Below are 23390 nucleotides of genomic sequence, written 5' to 3' on the forward strand. Positions count from 1 at the left end.
TTGAATTCTGTATTCAAATGAAACAGCAATGAAAACAAGAACACATTTTGAAAATTCTCTTGACGATTTCTTTGTTTTATTTCGTTTAGAAAAAGCGACACACAACATTACTCTTAATTATTTCTTAATTACTTTTTGTTTCTCGTTCCTTGGACTTATTTGTGCAACAATAAACAAAATATATAAATATTTGATTTCGTTTTCATTTTGCTAAAACCGTTATTTAACTATTTCTCAGCTTACGGAATTATTCATTATTTTTCCTTTTTTTTCAGTGCGCAACAATAATATTTCATCTTGTTAGTAGAATCCTCTTCGTGTTTAGGTACAAAAAAAGTTCAGAAATATAAATAGGTAAGGGGGAGATCGCCAAATTGGCAAATGATAAATAGAAAATTAAAATAAAAGCACAGATTTAACACAGAAGTCCAGAGCGTATTGTAACGCTTTCGGAACCCAATAAAAATTTGCATATATTTTCCTAGGAAACCGCAATTACGTGGTTTGCATACGAAAAAGCTTATGTTCGAAAATATAATTTTCAAAAACTCTTCTGTATTGAAAAGGGAAAACAGGTGAAGAATAAGAAAATAAAAATTGCAATGGCATATGCTTCGCTTAGATTAATAGTTACATTTGTGATTTCATTTTTTTAAGGATAGTTTTTAGTTTCTCTTTCGATTTGTTAACAATTGTTTCATCCAGTTGGAGCCAATCGGTCCATCTCTCGTTGTGCTTATTTTTCTTGTTACTCCTCCTCCTCCCCCTCATCATCATCCTTTTCTCCTGCTATATATTTTTGATCCTTGTCTGTTGCTCCTTCTTCTTTCGTTATTGAGGTGCTCCTTTACAGTTAGGTAGCGAGTTAGAGAGAGACGGCTATAGACAGCTAAAGGTACACGAGTACAAATACAGTTACAGCGGTTTTACAGTTAACGGTTATTTCAGAATTTTCCCGATTCACGCCGCTCGGGTCCTGCCCAGGACGTATATGTGTGTGTTTGTGTGTGTGTTAGTGTATGTGTGAGCGTGGATATTTTCTCTGATTTTGTATTTTATTGTTGTTTTTTTATTAAAATTGTTCTCTTTGTTTTGTGTTTTATTTACATATAATAATAGTTTTACTTCATTTCAGACATTTGTTGAACATCGTTATCGTTACACACATGGTGAATATACATGTGCATTTATATATTTATATATATAAAGGGTTATTATTGTAACAGTTATTAGGTATACATACGTATATAAGATCTCGGCAACATTTAACAACAAATTTTCTCTTATTCGTTTTAGTTTTAGTTTCTGTTTTGTGTGGCGATTTTCATTTTCTCACATTTATTGCACAATATATATTTTTTTTGTATATATATATGTATATATATAGAATTCTTTAAATAATAGCATGTTGTACTTGAAACTTGCACTAAACTATAAATTGTACAAAAAGATTTCTCAGTTTTTCCGCTTTTCATCCAACTAGTTAGTTGTTAAGTTTTCTCATATCTTATATCAACTAAAGCATTCTATATAACATGTAATCCTCTCCCCACTCGATCTCTGTATGCGATGGCGGATAAGTGGGCGTGGTGGAGTCTAGACTTGGGAACTTTGAGGTTGAACCTTACCTTAAAAAACACTTGCTTCTTGCACCCGACCTCTTTAAACTTTATCTTTACAGCTTACTGATGATGTTCACCAGTATGTTAGTGGTTCTATATCCTTTTGACACACTTACTTAAATAATAATAATAAGATACATTGAGTTGCGTGTGTTTGTGTGTGCGTTAAAATACCTCAGCTCTCACCTTAAAACAAAAAAAAAAATCTCGATGACTTCTACAACTAAATTCTGACCTTATGCTACATATATACTCATATATATATATATATATATATATTCACATAAAATCTCCCTTTTTTTTGAAAGGATTCTTTTCTAATTATTATAATTATTTCTTCTTTTGGAGGCACAGCCACCATTTTGAACTTTAGGCCCTGTTCTGCTTCTTTTAGACATGTTCCCCTATATTTTCGATGTTTCTCATTTTTTTTTTTTTGGTTGTGGGGGGCGGGGGGTTGGGATGCTATAATCGATCGAGTGAGAGAGATAGATGTGGCTATAGACGATCAATGACAACGACAACAATTGCAAGCGAGCGCCACAACAACAACAGCAACAACAATCAATTCAACTACAACAAATAACTAAATGTGCATTGAGCAGCTTGCGGCCACGCCCTCCTGCCTTTCCCACTACCACGTCCACAAAAACCTCGCCACGCCCACCGCCTTCTCTTCCCCGAAATACGTCTGCATCGCCTTCTATTTGGTTTCATCCTGATCCATCGGCTCCTCGGAATCATCGCGGGATAGAGTTCTGTAAAATAAAAATATACAAGTTACTCATTTGTCCAACAAAAACCTTGAGCTAATAAACTTGACCATAAACCCACCTGTGCATCGACTGCATCGAGAGGCCAGCCATGGCGTTGATCGTCTCGGACTCGTCGTGCTCCACCTTGAGCGTCTCCAGCGCAGACAAGCCTACCGTGTGCTCCAGCATCCTTACGCAGGGCCAGTGCGTTTGCTACAACAAAAAAAGAACAAAAGTTAGCTAGGTGATCAGTGGAACATTGTAAATTCTCCTATTTACCTGAATGGCTATCGTCTTCTGGAGCGTGTTGATGGCATTCTGGCAGGGCGGGCGCTCCAGCTCGGCCTTGGCAATGGGAGCAGCGGGATCGCCGAGCAGCGCCCGCACACACTCCTGGGCGGAATCACAGATGGCGGCCAGATCGTAGCCGCCCTCGAGGGCCAGCACCACTTTGCCGTTGGCCAACTGAAGGAGTTCGCGGGTCATAAACCCAAAGCAAGCCGGAGAGACATGGTAGCCACCCAGTGGTGCCGGATGGCCAGTGGCCGCATCAAAGCCGGAGGATACCAGCACAATGTCCGGATTAAAGCTCCGCGCGATGGGCATCACAACGGTACGGAATGCAGCGATATACTCGGCGTCGCCCAGTGGCGGATTAAGTGCCCCAGACCATGAGATGTTCACGTTAAAGCCGAGACCAGCACCGGAGCCGCACTATAAAAAAAAAAATGTTTTTTTACGACATGGCTGAAGCGAAATATCAGGGAAACTCACCTCTGTGGGTCCACCTGTGCCGGGAAAGAAGTTACCGTCATCGTGTCGATGTATGGAAAGATATAGAATGTCGGGACTTTGGTAGAATGCTTGCTGTGTGCCATTGCCATGATGCACATCCTGCAAAATGATAAGATTATAATCAATAATAATGGAAATTGGGTTAAATAGGAAAATCAAACTCACCCAATCGACGATGAGGATGCGCCGCACCTCGGGCATCCGCTGACGGAGCAGCTTGGCCGCAATGGCTATCGAATTGAAGAAACAAAAGCCCATGGCCAGATTGGCCTCCGCATGATGGCCCGGCGGCCGCACAACGGCAAAACCATTCCGCAGGTCACCCTTGGCCGTCTTCAGTGCCAAATCGATAACACAACCGGCAGCCATTCGTGCAGCTGTGGCCGTGTGGTGCTCATTCCACGTAGTATCCAGATCGACACCCAAGCCGCCGCACGACAAACGAACGAAGCTGGCCGACAACGTGTTCTCCAACTTGGGCCTGCTCAACTGGCACTGATTCGAACCGAAGAGCATGGCATGCGCTTCGGTGTGCACAGTCTGCAGCTCCTCCTGCGTCGCCTTGCGAGCGCGCAGGCGATCGCAACGCTTCACCAGATCCGTTTCATTCAGCCGTGCCCACACGCTCTGCAGTCGACCACTGTGCTCCGGATGCTGGGCATTGTCTCCGCAAATACACGAGTGCTTCAGCATGAGCGGATCGTAGGCCAAACCGGTGGTGACCTTGTGCGGCGGTGAACCACTCGCCGATGGCTGGTGGTTACGCAATTGGCTGGCGTATAGTGTGCTCATTAGCTGGCGGTGCTGGCGATGCGGCAGCGAGAGGTTCACGGGCGGTATATGATCGGCCGACGAGGATGTGGCTATCGGTGCCGGCTGCTGTCCAGTGTCGGGAATCTGACTAAAACCATGCGGTCCCAGCGGCACCAGCGGACTGCTAAGCGTTCGCGATAGCGGACGCATTACGCTCTTCGCCAGTTCCTCCTCCTGCTGAAGGAGCAATAGCTGCTCCCGCTGCTGTTGCAGATACTCCTGGTCCCGCAGCTTAATACCGGACTTTGTGGCGGAGGCGGAGTTACTGGACGCAGCCGCCGCCGCCAAAGCTTCGGGCAGATTCTGGGACGTACTAGTGGCTATCGTGCTGGTCAGGACCGTCTTCGGCGGTTTCTTCTTGTCTGTGAGGTCCATTACCTCGGCGGCCGAGTCGTCGTCCTCCTCCTTCAGCTGTGCCTCACGCACCACACTCACGCCGGCGGCAGCAGCGGCTGCTGCAGCAGCTCCGCTGCGAGTGAGGACGGTCTGGCGGACTTTCTGGTTCACCACCTGGTGCTCGTACGCCTGGCGCTCCGCCTTATATTTGCAAAACAACAAAAAAAAATATATAAAAAAATTAGTAAGGGATCTTTGGATCTAAAGGTTAAAGTCTTCACCCACCTCACTATTCTCGTAGTGCGTTTGGACCACATTCAGCTGCACAGCTCCGGTTAGCATCGGATGTCCAAGGGGCAGTGGTGCCGATTGCGTTCGTCCCAGCGGCCGGTGGCCCTGTTTGTGCAGATGCACCTGCGCCACCTGGGCGTCCGTGATGGGCACATTGTGCTGGTGGCCGGCGTAGAGGCCATGGCCATGGCCATGACCGTGTCCATGGGCATGTGGATGTGGATGTGGATGTGCGTGGGAGCCGTGTCCGTGACCATGGCTATTGGTCGGTGGCAGTGAACCGGCGGCGGCTGCTGCTGCTGCCGCTGCAGCCACGGCGGCGGCATGGAGATTAACACCCGAACCGGCCACACTGCCCAGTTGCTGCATGTAGGACGACGACGAGGGCAGAATGGTGGAGGCGGCATGGGCCTGCGGCGGCGCCACATCGCCCACCAGCGAGGCCTGCGACGACGATGTCGAGGTGGCCGATGCACTGCGCACCACCGGCGACGGTTGCTGCGGTGCTATCCCCGTGGCCGGAATCATGGCCAGCGGTGCTGGTTGGCGGCCAACGAATGCCATGCCCAGTGGATTGTAGTAGCCCGGCTGTCCGCAGCCACCCTGGGCGGCAGCCAGTGCCGCGAACATGGCATGCGCCTGAGCCTGTGCCTGAGCCTGTGCCTGAGCCTGGGCAGCCACCTGGGCATGCGCCTGCGCCGAGTTGGGTAAATGCGGTCGCCCGAGCGAAATATTCGGCAGCGATGGCGAGCTAAACAGTGGCAAATCGTTGATGCTGCTCCTCTGGCCCGGCTGATATTGGCTGCCCTCCTCGTTCTCCTCCTGGATGGGTGCACTTGTCGGCGATCCACGGCTACCGACCACGCCCACCGCCAACGCGGCTGCCGAGGGCGGCGAATTTGGTCCAGAATCCGGTGTACTGTTGCAGTCTAAGGAGGATGTTGAAGGTGTTTAAAATAGATTAAGTTAGCTGCATGGGTTAAGTTAGCTTAGCGAGTTGGTCAGTTGCGGCGTCTTAAAGGGTTAATTGAACAACAGCATTAAGTACAACAGCGAGAACAACAATTCAACGATAACAATAACAATTATTAAAAGTTAAAATAGTTGTCCTTATAAACAATCAATGATCAACAGTTGGAAAGTTATAAACGTTTGAAAGCACTATCAGATGATCATATTATGATCTATTCTGTACAGATTAAATTTAATATTTAATGATTTTGACAATTATTCTATATATTTGCAATACTTTTATTCGAAAGGAAATGTCTCGGAGTGATTAATCCCTTTATCCAAACGATACTGCCATCTGACTTGAGTTCTGATTTCTGATGGGCTCTGGTTGATGATGATGATACGTACTTGTGAGAACCGAGTTCTTTTGCTGCCTGCGCTGCGCCGCCTGGAGGAGTCGTTCGTGGCGCCGGGCTCCCGCCGGTCCTCCGATGCGGGCCTTGCGCTCGATGACGCTCTGCTTCAGCCGCATCTTCAGCAGGTTCGGTTCGGATGCTGTGGTGGGGGCGGTTCACACGTGTGTGTTGGGTTAGTTTGGGGTGTTAAGAGCATTGTGCTTATATACTAACACACGGTTGTGGAATTCAAGCTCTGCTTTTGAAACAAACTTGCAGTTAGTTATTTTTGGGGGTTTAACTCAAGGTGAAAGCCATGCTGCTTCTGCTTATTGCTCTTCATTTTTATCATATACCATCATATCATATATCATAAAGTGACCCACAGTCTAATTCGCCTGACAATTGTGAAGGAAATTTATGATACCCAACTGCTTTTTCTAATTACACACTACATTTGCCAGCTATCGCAATTTATTTGACAGTTAAACAAATAACCTTGACGCCTAAATGACGTTTATTGAGATCTCATCTCTATTCACTTAGCCCTAATTTTAGAATGGATTTATTGACTGCAGTTAGTTAGTTTCACTTAAAAACTCCTTGTTTCATATGTTATTGCAAGTATTCTAGACTTTTTTTAAAAAGTTCCTCTTTCTGCGTTGAATAACCCCACGCTTGTTATGAATGAACTGTGTCCTAACTGAACTCAAACCTAAGCAAACCTCTTATCTAAAGCAATCTTACCCAATCCGAACGAACCCCATTGTATGCAGCCATTATCCAACGGAATTTATCTAAACAATTCATCCTGTGGCAATTTGGTTACGTGACCCAACAAAAAAGTATATATTTTTATCTGCCAATTTAATTCAAAATTCGTTGCCTCTGCCCCTTATCTTTATGCAACTCTTTTTGCTTTTAGCGGTTAGACAATAAGTCGAAGTTACAGGCAAAAAAAAAAGAAAACGAATATTAAACTCAGGCGGCAAGAGCTTTTCATTCACTGCGATTCAGTTTGCGGACTGGGATTGAGAAAGATTCATCCTCATCCTGCTGGCAATATAACATTGCATTCAATATACAATACTTCACTCACCTGTCTTCCTCAGCGGAAAATCAGATTCATATTTGAGCAGTGAGGGTGGCGGCTGAGGTATTTTGTACGGATGCGCACTGGTCACGGTTCCAGCTGGGAGGGATTCGCCCGAGGAGCTCTTCACCACGCCGCTGCAAGGGCAGATATTTAAGGATTATTAGTGATACATACATGTATGTACATATATCGCGAGTGCAAATTGGTACACTTTAAGATATATTTTCAAGGAATTACTGCTTGGGTTCTAAGTTTGCGAAATTCCATTAGAAATACAATTTTGCGGAATTTTTCTATTTAAGTTATGCACTCTGTGTTCAGTTACTAAGGAATTTCTTTCGATACAATTCACTTATTTATTGCACAAGTTTAAAAATATTTCCTTGAAATATTCAATATTAAATATTCCTCACCGATTCCTGTAGGGCGACGTTGTCGTTGTGCCATTCGAAGCCGCCGCCTGCGACTTCCTGCTCAGGATGAAGCACTGTCAAAGGATTAGGAGGGATACAGATCAGTGGAGCTCCGTTGGAATTGGGATCAAGCTATTTGGGATTATCGCATATCTTACGTTGAGAATCTGTTTGACCTCGGGACTGGCATTGGCACTACAGTTCTGCTTGAGTTTCATGCCATCCCTGCCGCGTGCCTGTTGCTGCTGCTGCTGCTGTTGATGTTGCTGTTGCTGCTGCTGCTGCTGCTGCTGCTGCTGCTGCTGCTGCTGATGCTGCTGCTGCTGTTGATGCAACTGCTGACGATGTTGCTCCTGAGCCACCGCAGCGGCCGCAGCAGCGGCGGCTGTCACCATGCTCTCGTTTCGCAATTCCTGGAAAGCGCCATGTGAATTCACCGCAAACTGAATAATTACAATAAGTTCGAGAGAGAATCGTTTGTTTGTTGGTTGTTTCTTATCGTGGTGGCGGAGGAGGGGGTGGAGCAATAGTTAAGTTAATAGAGCCAAGTTCGATTGTTGTTGCTGCTGCTAGTGAATAAATCTCATATGCAGATAGTTTGTACTGCTACTAAGGCAATTACTTATCCCAAATTCTGATTTATCTATGCGCATCTCAAAGTTATAAAGATACAATGACTAATTCGAAATATAGCTGCAATAACAATATAGTTTGAAGTATATATGTACATATGTGAGTGTCTGGCGAAATAGACGTTTTCTGGAACATTAAAGACCTGTGGCGACATGGCTATATAGAAATACAGAGTGTTAACGATGATGGCCTTAGTCATCGCACAAGCCGCTTCCGACACTTCCGGCACGATAATATAATGTATGTATACATATACTACCTACCATACATACCATATATATAATTTCATTTCATTTCATTTCAATTCTCTTTTACTTAGTCGTCTGTTGTGATTTATTTATTTCTCATTTTATTTTTTCACTTTTGTTTCTGACGCCCCCACACTGCCATAGACATAGCCATCACACTATCATCGTCGTCATCATCATCATCATTATTATTATGATTATTATTATTTATAAAGACGGGCAAAACTAAATCGAATAACTAGCAGCAATAGCAACAAAACGACTTGTCGAACAGCTAAACTCAGCTGCATATCGCATCGACTACTCACTTGATACTTGTGCTCCAGTTGGAGTTTATGCTCCAATTCCATTTGCTTCGATTGCTCCTGAAACGAGTTGATAAGCCGCTGCTTTTGCAGCTCCTGGCTCTTCTTGAGCTGCAAAGCAGAACAACAAATAGTATTAACAAATCTTACAATTAATTAGAGTGTTCGGATGAAATTTACACAATCAATTTGAAAGGAAACGTGACGCACAAGAACTTCTTTTGCTTGTCGGCCGTCAACGTACAGACAAACAATCAAACTGAAAAACGATTTGTACGTGAATGCAAATCAAATCTTAAATTAAACACTATTTTCCACTAAGCTAAACATTTTTTTGCTTTAAATCTATCGATTTTATTTTAAATTGCGCCGATGACCGATACCTTCGATTGACGCAAGAGAAATGTATTAAATTATATGTTTCTATGCTTTTATTGGTTTTCGCAGCATAGATGAATATAAAAACATGTGCTTTTGGAATTTTTCATAATATTTGCCGCCTGTTTTCCCACAACCCCCACACAACATATACAAATGGCTATCAAAAGTTGCCGATCATCGATAACTAACGTTCGATTAATTTGCAAATTTTAACGGAATATAATTTTGTGTTTGGTTATTTTGGTTTTCCATCTTCCTGATCACTTGTGTTCCTCGGATGTGTCATAATATTTGCATATTTCCCATGACCTTAGCAATATGCCTTCCACTCTCTACTTTTCACTCTGTGTGTGTGTGTGCGGGTGTGTGAGTGTGTGTCACCCCCCACGCAGTCACACATGCAAAAATAAGCGGAAAATACATAAATAAATAAAGCAAATGATGTTTATCTCTTGTTTTTATTTGGTCTGCCTTGTTTAAATGTGAATTTCAGGTGGAAAAGACGGCGTTCCCACTTTTCAGCTTACTTCACTCAATAAATAATCTTTGGTTTCTGTTGCCACTTTGTTTTCTCTTTCATAGATTTCTTTGTTTTTTGTAGTTTTCGGCTGTTTGCGATATTTGATTACAAACTTTGTTGGATTTCCGAAAATTGCGTGTTTGGTCTCTAACGTTGAATGTTGTTTTGGTATTTTCAAAGTTTTTCACTTTATCCTTTGTGATTTTTATTATTTATTTATTTAATTTTTTTTTTGCATTATTTTGTATTTTTTCTTTGGTATTTGGCGCGTTTGCTTTGGCCTCGGCATTCGCTGGGAAATGAGGGAGGCGCTTTCATTTCAGTTTCACTCGGCCGACTGGCCCAACTGGCGAAAAAATCAAATATAAACACAAATTTCGAAACTGTTACGATGGCTGTGAATGTGGATGTGAATGGCTGAGAAAGAGCGCAGAAGAGCACAAAGCGGAAGAGCGATGAAGAAAGGGGTAAGCAGCACGGAGAACGATGAACGGAGAACGGAGAAAGGGAAAGGCGTAGAGAGCGCAAAACTTGGGTAGACAAATGGGCGTTTGGCTTCTGCGATAGAGAACCGTCAACAACATCATTACTCAAACATATCAACAATCGCATCTTACACTGCACAAAATCGAACTGCAATTGATATTGCGTAAGTTTCAGGCAAATGAATATCACAAAGATACCAAATTAGAATTATCAGTTTAATAGGTTAAAAAAACCCAATTAATATAAGATTTTATACATTCAGATACGTTTTTATCTTATATTTGGAAAGTATTCTTTGGAAATTTAACCAGTTGGTTGAGATAAATTTAAAATGAAGAAATAATATGAATGAAAATTCTTAACGAACCAACAGATAACTATTTTTTTAGCCACAAATACCAAAATAGAAAATGGACGATGGACCAAAGGGCTATTTTCACATCAGCCAAAAGAGGACTTCATTTTGTGTTCCGTGCAGAAGAAGAATCTTTACCATATGCCACATCGATTTCTAGGAAACTGCAATCTCCCCAACCCCCTTCAACGAGGCACCCACCACCCCCTGCAGCTACGCCCGCTTGCACAACATTCGCCAGTTGCTATGGCCGATGCTATAATTATAAATACCTGCGCTATAATTATAGCGGGGCAAAAGACAACACACAGGCACGCCCATATAAATAGAAGCACTGCGGTTCGCAGCGGGCATAAAAATAAGATTAAATACGAAAAAGGGCGGAGACACAAATACAAATTAAATTAAAGCGAAAAAAATGCATTGTCTATAACTAACTAACTACACGATCATCAACGTGTAAACGAAGAATTTCCGGATGTTTGAAAGGAAAATAGATTCATTGGAATCGCATTAGTAATCGATCACAGCTTGATGATCTATTCTTAGATTGTTTTGATTTCCAAGTGAATGGATAATTAAAGTTGCAAATGATTGAAATCAGAAACACGTTATAACCATATTAAGTCATAAATTTTGCAATTATTTAGAGAAACAGATACAATGTACGTACATAGATTTAAATTTTATTGCTACCAACTGGATTATAATTGGTAAAAGTATATGGTATAGTTTACGAACTTCTTATCTTTGTTCTATAAATCTTGCCTTCCCATCGACATCGAATTCCAATCTTCAAGTTCTCTTACCCCAAAATTTCAAAACTATTCTTGCCCAATTTGTGTGCGAAGATCAAAGATCATTGGATCATCTTCATTAAGATCTTGTCAACCCTCCCACAAAGAAAGAGCTGCCACCACCCACCTTGCTCACTCCCCTCATCAATTTTTGCTAATTTGCATTTTGCTCGTGCCACCGAAAAACGGAAAACGAAAACAGAACACAAAATGCTTAAGGAAAATAGTCTGAGGAATTCAATAAAACATTTTCACTGATTGGCAATTGTGAGTGTGTGTGCGTGATCCAACCAGCCAAGTGTTTTTGTGTGTTCTTTTTAAAAATAGAGCCCGCAGAGTTTATAAAAGAACAAAAATAAATTCAAACGAAAAAACCGAAAATAACAAAACGGCGAACGCGTTGATGAAAAACCAAGGCAGCTCTCAAATCGGATGAAAATGGGCAAAACGCACAGAAAAAAAAAATATTAATCATTTAAAAAACAAAAAAAAATTAATGTGATAATCAACTGCTAAATATGGCATTGCATTAAATATTATACTTAAAAGGTATTGAATAATATAATTTTATTTTTAATTTTTCTTGGCTATAGAATTTTGAACTAATACTGTCCTACGTTCGAACTAAAAGTTTTAAGAAACTTTGAGAAATATATATATATCTTATGATTAAACGTCTGATTTCTTTCCGTGTATAGACTGAGAAACAGTGGTCGGCGGGGTGTGACAGGCTGAAGAAGAAGCACAACACGCCGAACATAATGCTGCATATAAAATACTCGTAAACGCTAAAAATAAAGTTTTCAAACGAAAAAAAACAAACGAAATGCGACGAGAAAAAAAACAAAACACACACAAAAAAAAGGCACAAATTACGACAAAAATAAGAAGGCAAACTGCAGCCAAAAATCGTGGCATAAATAAATCCCCGAGACTATAAATTGAATGCAGGCAGTACCAGAAATAGGAGCAAGAAGAAGCAAAAGCGGCCCACAAAGCACGGGGACGTTGGGGCGAAGGGGCGTGGCAGGTGGAGCGGCGGGATCGAAGGGGGCAAAGGGGGGTTGAGCAGGTGGGCCCCGATGCACATGCTGGCCATCATGCCCGGCTACAGTGGGCCCAACTCGGAGAGACACAAAGCAGAAGGCAATCACTTTGGCGCGGTACAGTAAGCACCCGCTAGTAGCGGATTTGAAATCCGACTTACACAAAAATTGATCTCGTAAAATCGTATATAAAATATATATATAGCTACAAAATACATGTCTCTGGAATATATTTTAGAGTATCAACCACTAAGAACTAAAATACTTTCTTTTCAATTTTTTTTTTTTTTTTGGTACAAAGTTTTTTTTTTTTAATATTCATAATTCTACTTTAATACTTTATTAAACCATATTAATTGTCATAATGTCAATAAATCCCTATATATTTACTCAGCACATTTTTTAAAGCCAGATATTGTCCATTATAGCCAGTGATACCTGCATATCCTCTGCACTGGCATATCTTCTCCGACATTTCTCTCTGCGGCTCTCTTGACTCGGTTTCAGTCTATTTTTAGAGGATTTTATTTAAAAAATGCGCAAAAACTCATACATATTTTCGTAGTGAAAACAATAAATATAGAATCATTAAGTTGTACACGCATTTAAATTTAGACTCCCAACAAGAGGAGCAGCATCGCATGGGCACTCGCACACACGCACACAACACACACACACTCACACACTTATACAAGAGAGAATAGCCAGGCGAATAATGTATAAATAAAGCGGAAGGCGAAAAAGCTCAACAAAAATAAAACAAGATGAAAGAAACAGGGGAAATATGAAAAAACCAGCTGGAGAGACTGGACCAAAAAAGCTGGTCAGCGATTTGAAATATGGTTTCAGAATTACAGAATTTCTGAATTCTACTTATGTATGTTTCAACCAAATTTTAGATTAACTATATATTAGTGTAAAATACAAAATAAAGCAACAAATACCATATACGTACAATATTTCAATTATTCAAGTAAAAATAATTTCCAAAATAACTATATTGTTTTAGTCACCCAAATATTATAAAAAATTAGCTAATGACGATTATAATGACGATAATATAACCACAACGCGTTCTGAAATATTGATAGCCCCGTTGACTTTATTTCTATATCTTCCCATGGAAACAACGATCCATATGATCTAATTTCGAAATCACTCCTTAAACTACGTAACGTCATATGCAAATATTTCAATCAAAACCAGTTTTGTTATGTTCCAATGATTTGATTAACATTCTGGTTCCTCAAATGATGTGATGTGATGTATGATGTATGTGAAACAACCTACATACATATGTACACATAGGTGGCTATTTCATCACGCAACCCTCGATTTGGGGGCTTTCAATCGATGTGGGGGTACACTCACCTCCATGATCTGCTGATCGATATCCACGGCGGGATGGGGCTTGAAGTCCAATGTCAGAGTGGCCGGCGTTATGTGCAGCAATCGCTCATCGCTTCCGGCTTCTGATGGCAGATCTACGAATTGACAATGTAAACACACAACTGAGCGAGCGAAATTGAATCGTTTTGGAGAGGGATATAGATTGGTATAAATACTATATATGTACATAAGTATAGGTATATATATATATTTAGATCTGGAGGATCGCTCTCCGAACCGATTATGTAGATAAGGCCGCGCTTATCAGACGCTTTTAAAAATAAATCTAAAACGTATTTAGGCAACGCGTTGGATCACGATTGTTGGTGTCTGTAAATGTATGTGTGCGTACACATAGCAGAAATGTATCAAACATTTTTATTCACAAAAGGTACGTCTTTATATAAAAAATAATATGTATATGCATTTATAAGAAATATAAAAGAACAATATAAAATGCACTTTTTAGACAACACTTAATGGATTGATATACGGAACTGACATTTTTTTTCTCAGTGCAACGACTATTTTTAGTAACCTTGTACAGTATATGCAGTGATTACAACGATTTCCTCTAGACATTTACATCAGCCTTTTCTTGTTATTTTGTCGCACGTGACGCCTAACATAACTTTTATTTCTTCCTCTCTTTCTCAATATGATTTACTGCTACCCCGGAAAAAATGATAAAAAAGCGTTGGGAAAATCACGAAAAATCGGTTGGAAAATATTTCATTGATAAATTTTTGCAGCGGAGAGAGGAGAAAGAGCGGGAATATTTCTTTCACTGGACTAATTGCGCGCCAATAAGAATGCAGAGATGACTAACCGTAAAGTCCTATTAGTAATGATTCTTCTCTCTGATTTTCTCGCTCTCTCTCTATTTTGCTATACAGTGTTGATCTAATCAGCAAAGTCAAGTTTTTTTTGTTCTAGAAATTGATTCCAATTGAATATTGGGCTATGTGACGATGCTAAAAATAGAACAACAAAGAGCAAAGCCCAAAATCAGCAACAAAACAAAAGTAGAAACGCATGTGCATAATTTTTAATGTACATACATACATTTGTAAGTATTTATGTACATATGCAACACATAAATCTAAATAAATTGTTTCCATTCAAATAAAACTATCCATTTACATTTGCATGTATGAATAAAATAATAATACAATAAAATATTGTGATTCCCAAAGAAATTGTTATTATTCCAAGCTCATAATTTTTTAGGCCTTCAGGCTGGTCACTATCATTGTGGCCGCTGCTGTGGGCGTGTCAGCAAGTGTATGTGTGCCGGTGCATATCTAACTGAACAGGCCGTGACCTGCTGCGCCTCTTGCCGCTCTGCTTTGCCGTTCTATTTATAGCCGCCTTTATAAATCGTGCATGGCTTTGGGGAGTATATTTAGAAGTGGCAACACACACAGATATTGCAGCTACAACTACAGGCACTGAAATAACAGTAGTGCATATTGCACAAAGCTCAGAAAAGCAAGTGCCAAATGTGAAACAAGATAAAATAACAAGGAAAACAAAAACACAACCGACATTGGAATTACAGGATGAAAGATGGAATGAGATAGCCAGCGTGCAGTGCAGGTGCATTAGGTGGGAGAGCGATAGAGAGAGAGTGGCTTGCAATCAGCTGTTTCTGCTCTTTTTTGGCAATGCCGATTAAATAAAAGTAAATGCATAGCGCGCTCTCACTCTTTCATTCTCTGCCCCTCTCTGATTCTGTCTGTCTTCCTCCCACTAACCAGAAACTCCCCTTCTGGACATTTTTTGTTTTTTCAACTTCAAGGTCAATTTGTGTGTTGACATAGAAACCAGGCAACCAAATGGCACAACAAAAACAAAAGCACGTGTATGTGTGTGGCCGCAAAACAGAAAGGTGGAGGGGAACAGAAAAAAAAAGAAGAAAAACGGTATAACATTTTATGGAGGGGGCACTGCTGTCATTGAAATTGAAACTGAAATTAAATTGGAAATTGATACGACAACAACAGAGAGTGAGAACGAGAGAGCAGCTTGATATTCACCTCGCCCCCTGCAACACCAAACCACCCACTCCTCTCGCTCTCTCTCACTCTTTCTCTCTCTTCTTCCTTCCTCAATAAGTTTGTTTTGAGTGATAGCAAGGTTTCCGTGAGTGTGTGTGTGTGTGTATGTGTGTGCCTTTGCATTTGTATTGTGTGGGTAAATTTCCAGCGCGCGCATTCTAAAAATAGAAACAACAACAGCTAAACTTTTGGGCCAGGCCAACAAGAAAAAAAATGCGAACGCCGACAAAACGTTCTCCTTGTTTTCTGTTTTTTTGTTTTTTTTTTGTGTTGCTTCGTAAAGTTCTAGGCTACTACACCACTTAAAACTTATACAAAAAATCCCCCCAAAACATGGAAACACCCCAATTTTATGGGTTTACCTTGACGAATTGAAAAGTCAAAAGGCAGTGGCAATAACAATATCAAACTGTTGTTTGGTAGTTACACTTACTAATGGGTTACGTTTAGAAATCCATCGACACTAACTTACTTAACTTCATTATGAAAAATGAAGTACTTCGATCAATTAGGCTTCAAAATTTAGGTGAAGTTTACATTTCGAATAGTAACGATTTAACTACATAGTTAGTTATTCGTTTGCAATCCTGGCACAAAAGAACTGCTAGATCTATTTCCTGAAATGACTCATCCAATTTGTGGCAAAATGCAGAACCTACAAGGTACACTATTCTCTCCATCGACTAGTACACTGTAGTATTGTAGTACTGTAGTAGTGAATGAAATGAATAAATAACGCAGCGACGCTGCTTTCGATATGATTACCCCACAGTGAAGACAGTGGCGTGGCGAGGTTTTGGGGTGGGGGGTTTTGGGTGTATGGCAGGTTGGTGGGTTGGGGGTGTTTGGTGTTACAAGGGCGATACATAAGCCCTAACGATTTTATATAACAGCTCAAACACACTGAGACACACACAGAGCCCAAACGGTGAAGCAAGTTTTATTCTTGGAATGCCATTACAATAAATGTTCCACTGGCACCGGAGAAAACAAAATAGGTGAGGGTTTTTTTCTTTTTACTACTACTTCCAATTTTTTTTTTTTTTTTTTTTTTTTTTTTTTTTTTTTTTTTTTTGTGGATGAGGTGGCGAGCGGTGGAGATGGGGATGGTCGGGCATGACCTTCTTGCAGGTGCTGCGTGTTTCACAATGAATGAGAAAGAAGAGTAACAATAGCAGAAAGGTAAAAACTTTTCACTTATTGCGTCTTAGACAATCAATTTCTGACCCACATGCTGCAAATGCAAAGCTGGGCAATTAATTTCTATATATAATTATTATTCCTCAAATGTTTAATATCAAAAGAATGCCAACACAATACGGAAAACACTATTAATCGCAGGAAATATTCGGGAAAGAATATTCGAGTAGACATATTAAAGAAAACTGCGTAGATTTATGTATATGTTAATTTATCATATTCTGTATAGAAGTAAATATATATATAGAGTTTACAATTTAAGAAGCTTACTACAGAAAATAAATTTACTTAATCAAACATAATTGAGTAATGCCGAATGCCGTGTGTAGATATGCCTAGTTTTAAACGTTCTTATTATTAGATCACTAATTTTCCCCAACAAATTGTTTAATGAAGTTGAGCTAATTTTAAATCGACCCTTGACCTTGCAAAATTTGCATGCTCTATATCCGCTTGAATAAGTAGATTAGTAGAGTGGCTATTAACCGGGGCAATGTCAACACTTCCTAATAATTAATGCAACGATTTTCCACCACCCAATTACCGCCCGTTCCAAGGGAAATGTAATTTTCGTGAATTTCTAATGGCATATCGATGTCAAATAGCTGGACGTGGACGACGGGGAAAGTGCCTCACTCTCACTCTCCGACCTTGCCCCTCCCCCCTCCCCCACAGCAATTAAACGCATATCCTGGTGAGGCATTGGAAAATGGTTATGGAGCAGTAGAGAATGCCCGGAATCCCCGGACTTGTTCGTAGATTGCACGTGGCAAACACAAAACGGGGTGCGGGAAAAAAAATCCAAAACAAAATAGGAGAGTAGGAAAGACGTGGCCCGGGTCTCCGGGTTTCATGGGCTTTACGGGTCGCTCGGTCTCCGGGTCCGGCCGTCAGTCAACAGTCCACACACACACACACATACACACTTACACCATCCATTTGAAAGGCAAGTAAATGTTGTTGCCGTTGCTTTTGTGTCTAAAAATAGACGAAAATCGATAAACGAATGTTATTCTTTTTGGCTGTTGCAAACAAACAGACGGGGAGAGCAGCAACGAGCACGAGAATCGTGGAGCGAGAGAGCTGAGCACGAAGCGAAGATTACGGGGCTCCAAACCATCTCGACGACCCACCCACCAACGAGACCGCCTAGTCCACCCACTGACTATTCGGCCACCCGCTTTCTCTCCTTCTGCCCCACCCACTTTCGCCACCCATTTTCCAGTCCATCCACGTGCTTGGCATTGGCAGTGGTTTCGATGGATGGCCAAAAAGAAAAACGCCCGAGATTAGTGCTGTGCAGTTGGCTATTATCGGCTACTTAGGAAAACTAGCTGAAAACATTTACATGAAAACAACATAAGAACTCCCACTTATCATAGTCTTGAACTGAAGCAAGATTCGATTTAAGTTATCAAATAATACATTTTATTTAATCATTGTTAAGATGCTAAAATTATCTTTAGCTAATGTTTAGGAATAATTTTGTATTTATTCAAAAGTAAGAACACTTGGGATATTTATAATAAACCAAAGCTTTTAATGAGTTAAATATGTAATATTAGCCGCTGATAAGAACATGTTCCACAAAAGATTTATATACCATGCTATTCTTCTGTAGTAACTGCTTCCCTTTAATGTGGGAAATGCGTCAGCTCTGGTGAAAATTAATCCCAAGCACCCCCCAATTTCCACACATCTACATCTATCCAGTTCAGTTCAGTTCTGTTTGCCGTGAAAGAGACGAAAGCAACGTTGACGACCATGGACAATGTTCTTGTTGTTGGTCTGGGCCTGCCCGGGACAAAAGTTAGTAGATCCCACTGTACAGAGCCACCACCTCCCATTAAACCCCCCCACTTTTCGGCCGAATGAGAGGAGCAACAAACGCACAGTGGTTCAAGCTGTGCAAATATTTAACTGATTTGATTGACAGCTGGCAAAGAAGTTGCTCTCGAGATGGAGAGAAGTGCTTTGAGTTCCTCAAAATTTGGATACACCATCTGCCACAAGGAACTAATATACAATGGAAATTGAAAGTTGATTATTTAGTGAATAGTTTGAGCCATTGTTCTCGACCTAAATAGGGCGCCTAAACATTTGTCTACATTCTCGCAGGCTGAATGGCTTAGGCTTAAATCAATAAAATAGTGAATGGGAAAAGCCGAACTGAATCTTTGACGGAAACACGTGCCAAAGTTGGCTTAAGACTAGTCGCAATAGCATCTAATATCAAACTTGAAATGTGGCCAACTGTAAGTTGTTTTCTTCCAACTTCGTTTAGTGTGACCAGCTTGGGCAATTCGAAGAGTACTGCCTTATAATTCCCAACCAGTTCGCCTCCTGCTTTATATACAGTTATTCGCCAGCTTTCGACCAATGTGCATCATCCATTGACAGCGCTATTTTGGCCCGCTTTTGTGTATGTGCTTATTACAGTTATTTTTGGAAGGCAACACACACTAGCACACAAACACACACCCACGCGTACTGTGTAAGCTTTTGTTTGAGCATGTGTGCGTGCCTGGTCTGTGTAAATTTGGAGTTATGTATTCCGAATGTTGTTAATGCTATAGCCATAGCTACAGCTATATACAGGTTACATACGAACACAGCCCACAATGTTGAGTATAATTTCATATAATAACAGCACAATAACTATAACCCAATTTAACTATGAAACAGGGGCATAGGATTTTCTAGGATTTTCCAGGGTCCTTATTTCCCACTTACCGTGTATTGGTATTCTATCGTCGGGACTAGACATTTTGCATATGGAATTTGGGGAGGGCGGAACCTGCAACAAATCAGAAAAACAAATTAAACAATATGAAAAAAAAAAAATAAATTCGAACATTTTCACAGAGATTTGCTTTATGATCTAGTAGAAGAGTCTTGTAGCCCGTGCAACATCTAGTCCCCCATCAATCGTAAATACTCGACAAAATTAAGAAAAAATAAAAATTTACAAAAAATCCTTTGAAGTCGACACTGATCTACAACCAATATGAAATTTTCTTTCTCAATAATGTTATAAAGCAAAGGCAAATTAACACAATATGAGAACCACTTGTTCGTTATAATCTTAAAACTTAAAGATCCGTTTTATCACAACTTTATGATTCTGAGTCATTCTGAATCTTTTCCCATGGGGAAATGCCGCACTTCCTTAAACAAACACAAATAGCAGATTGCACATAAATGCATATGTATGTATGTGTGTGTGTGTGCATGTTTTCAATATGAGAATAATTCTGTCAGAGACCTCAAAACAAAAATTTCATTCAAAATAAATTCGCAGAAAGAGATAAACATGGAAAAATAAACCGAAAAACAAGTGCCTGATAAGGCAAAATTTTTTTGGAAAATTTTTGTTGTCATTTTCGGAACTCCGATAATGATATGTACATATGTAAAAATGAATTCTTGTTTGTTTCTCTCGTCTCGTCTCTTCTTGTTTTTATTTTTGGTTTGTTTACAGTCGAAAGCACTTGATAGGGGAATTTTTACTGATCGGAAATAATTTAAATGTTCTATCTAGGTGCGCTTCTTTGGGGGCGTGGTCGATCAAATAAATTAAAAAAAAAAAAGGAAAGATAACAAGTTGACCCATTGACCTTCACAAACACCACGCACACACACACCTACACATACACATACATATGCGTACATATGTGACGCACAAAACAATTTCCGTTCACTAATTACACGAGCAAATAGAACAAAAGCCACCAGCAACCAGAAAACCAAATGGCAGAAATTGCATTGTAAATAAATTACCGTTAAATCGGTTCCAATTAAGTATGTACAAAACCATGCGACTATATTCATAAATAATTCAAGCAATTAATTTCATAAAGTCACATGGAAATAAAGAATCAAAGGAGGAAGGATACCATCAAACTCGTAAACAACGGTAACAAAAATAAAATCAAGGTCACACTGGCCACAGTTTTTATAAATTGAGTTCGGTAAATTTAATTGGCGGGAAAAATTTGGTTATACGTACATATGTATACGTAAGTTAAAAAATATGGTGTAATAACCACATTGTCATCTTGCGGGAGTTTCAATTAAGCCAAACAATGAATCACAAAAAAAGCCAATCAAAAACAAAGAAATTAACTGTGTGGTTTGAGCTTCTCTTGTGCATTTCCCTATTAAAACAATAGACAATAATGCCGGGACAATAGATCAAACCAGAGTAAATTAAAGGCCAGACTTTAATAGAATTAAGTTAATTAAGAAATATACATAAATGCAAGAAAATACACAAGCAAGGTCACACTGGTATTGTGGTAAAATAAAATTGTAGCCACGAGCAATAACTTTAACTTGTAAATTCGCATCTCTGTTGTTGCTAAGTTCAAAAAGAAAACTTTCCTCCGCCTTAAATTTAATATACAGCATAAACAAATTAATTTGAGGGGCGGCGTGTAGCTAGAAGAGTAAGTTGGCAGCCTCTATTTATCGTGGCCAGTCATATTAAATTAATTATAGTCATCAGTGGGTTGCATTGTGAGCTAGAAATGCGTGTTTCCCACTGAGACGACAGAGGCACTTAAATCATAAAGAAAAACAAATGCTGTGGTAAAATTTCGTGAAAATTATAAATTTAAAAACCATTACAAAATGGAATTGTTTTAAGATAGTTCTACTACAAATTTGATATTCAAAATAATGGATAAACAAAGACTTCGCTTAATGGGTGCTCACTGTAGTTGGGTAAATGAATAAAAAGGAGAACAAATGTCGAAGAGGGACAGGCGAAGGGAGATCGCGAAGAAGAATGAGAAGTTCGGCTCAAAGCAAACGAAACAACAACAAAAGATCCGCAAATTCCATTCTGTGGCCGTTGCTTTTGTGGTTGTTGTTGTTCTTGTTACTGTTTTATATATTTTTTTTCTGGTATCATGTTGATAACCAAGAAGAGAGAAGAAGCAGAAGTAGAAGAGGAGACATAGAGCAAAGGAAGAAGGAGGAGAGCAGAAGAAGCGAGCACAACATAAACCAGTTCAATGCGCTTTGCGGTGGAGCTTTTATTATTTAGTTTTGCTTCATTTGCTTTTTGTTGTTCTTATTCTTGTTTTTTTATATATTTTTTTTTGGGTGGCAGCCACATTTACAGCAACTTTACTAAGTGAACAAAATCAAATCATCAAATGCAAAGAGTGCGAGAGAGCGAGAGAGCAACAGAAACCGACTGAAGAGAGGGGGGAAGAAGAGAGCGCGAGCACTTCATTTAGCACGCACACACTTGTTACATAAATAACGGCGAATCGAGTAAGGAGCAAGACAGACGAAAAAGAAGTCTGGCTGATCTAATAAGAACATGCTGTGCCTCCTCCCTCTCTCTATTCAGCTGCTAATAAGAATACACGGGGCAAAGACAAACAAACAAACATAAATACCTCTTCCAAGTGGTGCAAACTGCTTACTGCTGCTATTGTTGTTGCTGTTGTTGTGTTTTGTATTGTCGCTTTTCCAACTTGTTTCACAAAATGCGAAAAATGATTAACGAAAATATAAAATAAATAACGCGCTCTCTCGCTCTCACTCTTTGTATGTGTGTCTTCGTTGATATATATAATATATATATACTGAACGATGAATTCACGACTTTTTTAAGTTAAGTTTTGTGTAGTTGTTGCTGCTGCTGCTTTTTGTAGACGTATATTTTTGCGCTTAATTTTTATTCGCCTTCTTTCTTTTTACCTTCTTTTGCTTTTCTCTTTCGTTACTTGTTGTTGTTATTTTTGTCACTTTAGCAGTTTTCGCAGTTTCCTTTTGGTACTAGTACTACGACAACTGCCTCTGCTTTTTTTGCCTCTTCTCCTCATCATCGCTCATTTTCTTTTGCTTGTTGATTCGCCCACAATTTATTCGGTTTTTTTCGCTTCTGCACGCGCACGCACTTTTCTTGTTGTTGTTGTTTTGATGTTACGAAAAAAATGGGAATTTTTGCGGCAGGAAAACAGAAAAAAAAACAAGAAAATTATTATTTTCGAATTTTTCGGGGTTATTCTTTGGAAAACGCGCGTTTTGCTGTTGGATTGGACTTTCTGGGGCGACGCGACGCAAAAAATACAAATTAATGTTCCGAATTCCACGACTATTAGAGCTGGAACCACATCGATATCTATTCGATGCTATCGATGTGGTCGTAGGATTGGAAATACGATGAATCTCTTGGAACATCGATTAATATGGAAGCTTGTTGATTTTATTTTATCAGTGACCCTAAATAAAAGCACCAAATCGAATTTCTAATATAATTGAGTGTATCGAAAATGCACTGTATATGCACTATATATCACATGGTAATATCATTTCGCCGACTGACATTTTATTTCCTATATAGTACCAATGATAGCTAAGTATCGATATTTTCGACTACGTTGTGATCAAGATATTGGAATCCCAAGTTTAATGTTATTACATAAGCTGAATTAAATAATTTAATACCTCTGATCTTTACAAATATTGATCTTCACACACAT

At 40.0% G+C, this 23390-nt stretch overlaps 1 protein-coding gene across 7 annotated transcripts; it reads right to left on the reverse strand.

Annotated features, from left to right (window-relative positions):
- Positions 1-54: 54 nt before the first annotated feature.
- Positions 55-23011, reverse strand: LOC6618651 (histone deacetylase 4). 7 transcript variants are annotated; one of them, XM_032726804.1, is made up of 14 exons: positions 22606-23011; positions 19624-19687; positions 13613-13725; positions 8660-8767; positions 7629-7913; positions 7471-7544; positions 7061-7191; positions 5975-6121; positions 4607-5541; positions 3338-4522; positions 3152-3271; positions 2657-3091; positions 2457-2590; positions 55-2380 (listed from the first exon to the last, which is right to left on the reverse strand). In XM_032726804.1, exons 2-14 carry the CDS (start codon positions 19655-19657, stop codon positions 2326-2328), a joined length of 3756 nt encoding a protein of 1251 aa, XP_032582695.1. In that variant the 5' UTR covers positions 19658-19687; positions 22606-23011; the 3' UTR covers positions 55-2325. The 7 variants fall into 7 exon arrangements, with proteins under 7 accessions (XP_032582695.1, XP_032582696.1, XP_032582694.1 ...); XM_032726805.1 differs by having other exon boundaries at positions 7629-7883; positions 22302-23011; XM_032726803.1 differs by having other exon boundaries at positions 22302-23011.
- Between the last annotated feature and the right edge of the window lie 379 nt (positions 23012-23390).

The sequence above is a fragment of the Drosophila sechellia genome, chromosome X (assembly GCF_004382195.2).
Source record: "Drosophila sechellia strain sech25 chromosome X, ASM438219v1, whole genome shotgun sequence".
Lineage (NCBI taxonomy): Eukaryota > Metazoa > Arthropoda > Insecta > Diptera > Drosophilidae > Drosophila > Drosophila sechellia.

What these genes read in the sequence shown, in the direction of transcription:
- LOC6618651 (XM_032726804.1), bottom strand. Translation starts at nt 19,657, where the DNA reads ATGTCTAGTCCCGACGATAGAATACCAATACACG. An exon ending in AGGTCAAACAGATTCTCAAC is followed by an intron (nt 7,545 to 7,628) that starts GTAAGATATGCG and finishes ATCCTTTGACAG; the next exon opens with TGCTTCATCCTGAGCAGGAA. An exon ending in TTTTCCGCTGAGGAAGACAG is followed by an intron (nt 6,122 to 7,060) that starts GTGAGTGAAGTA and finishes CCCCCACCACAG; the next exon opens with CATCCGAACCGAACCTGCTG.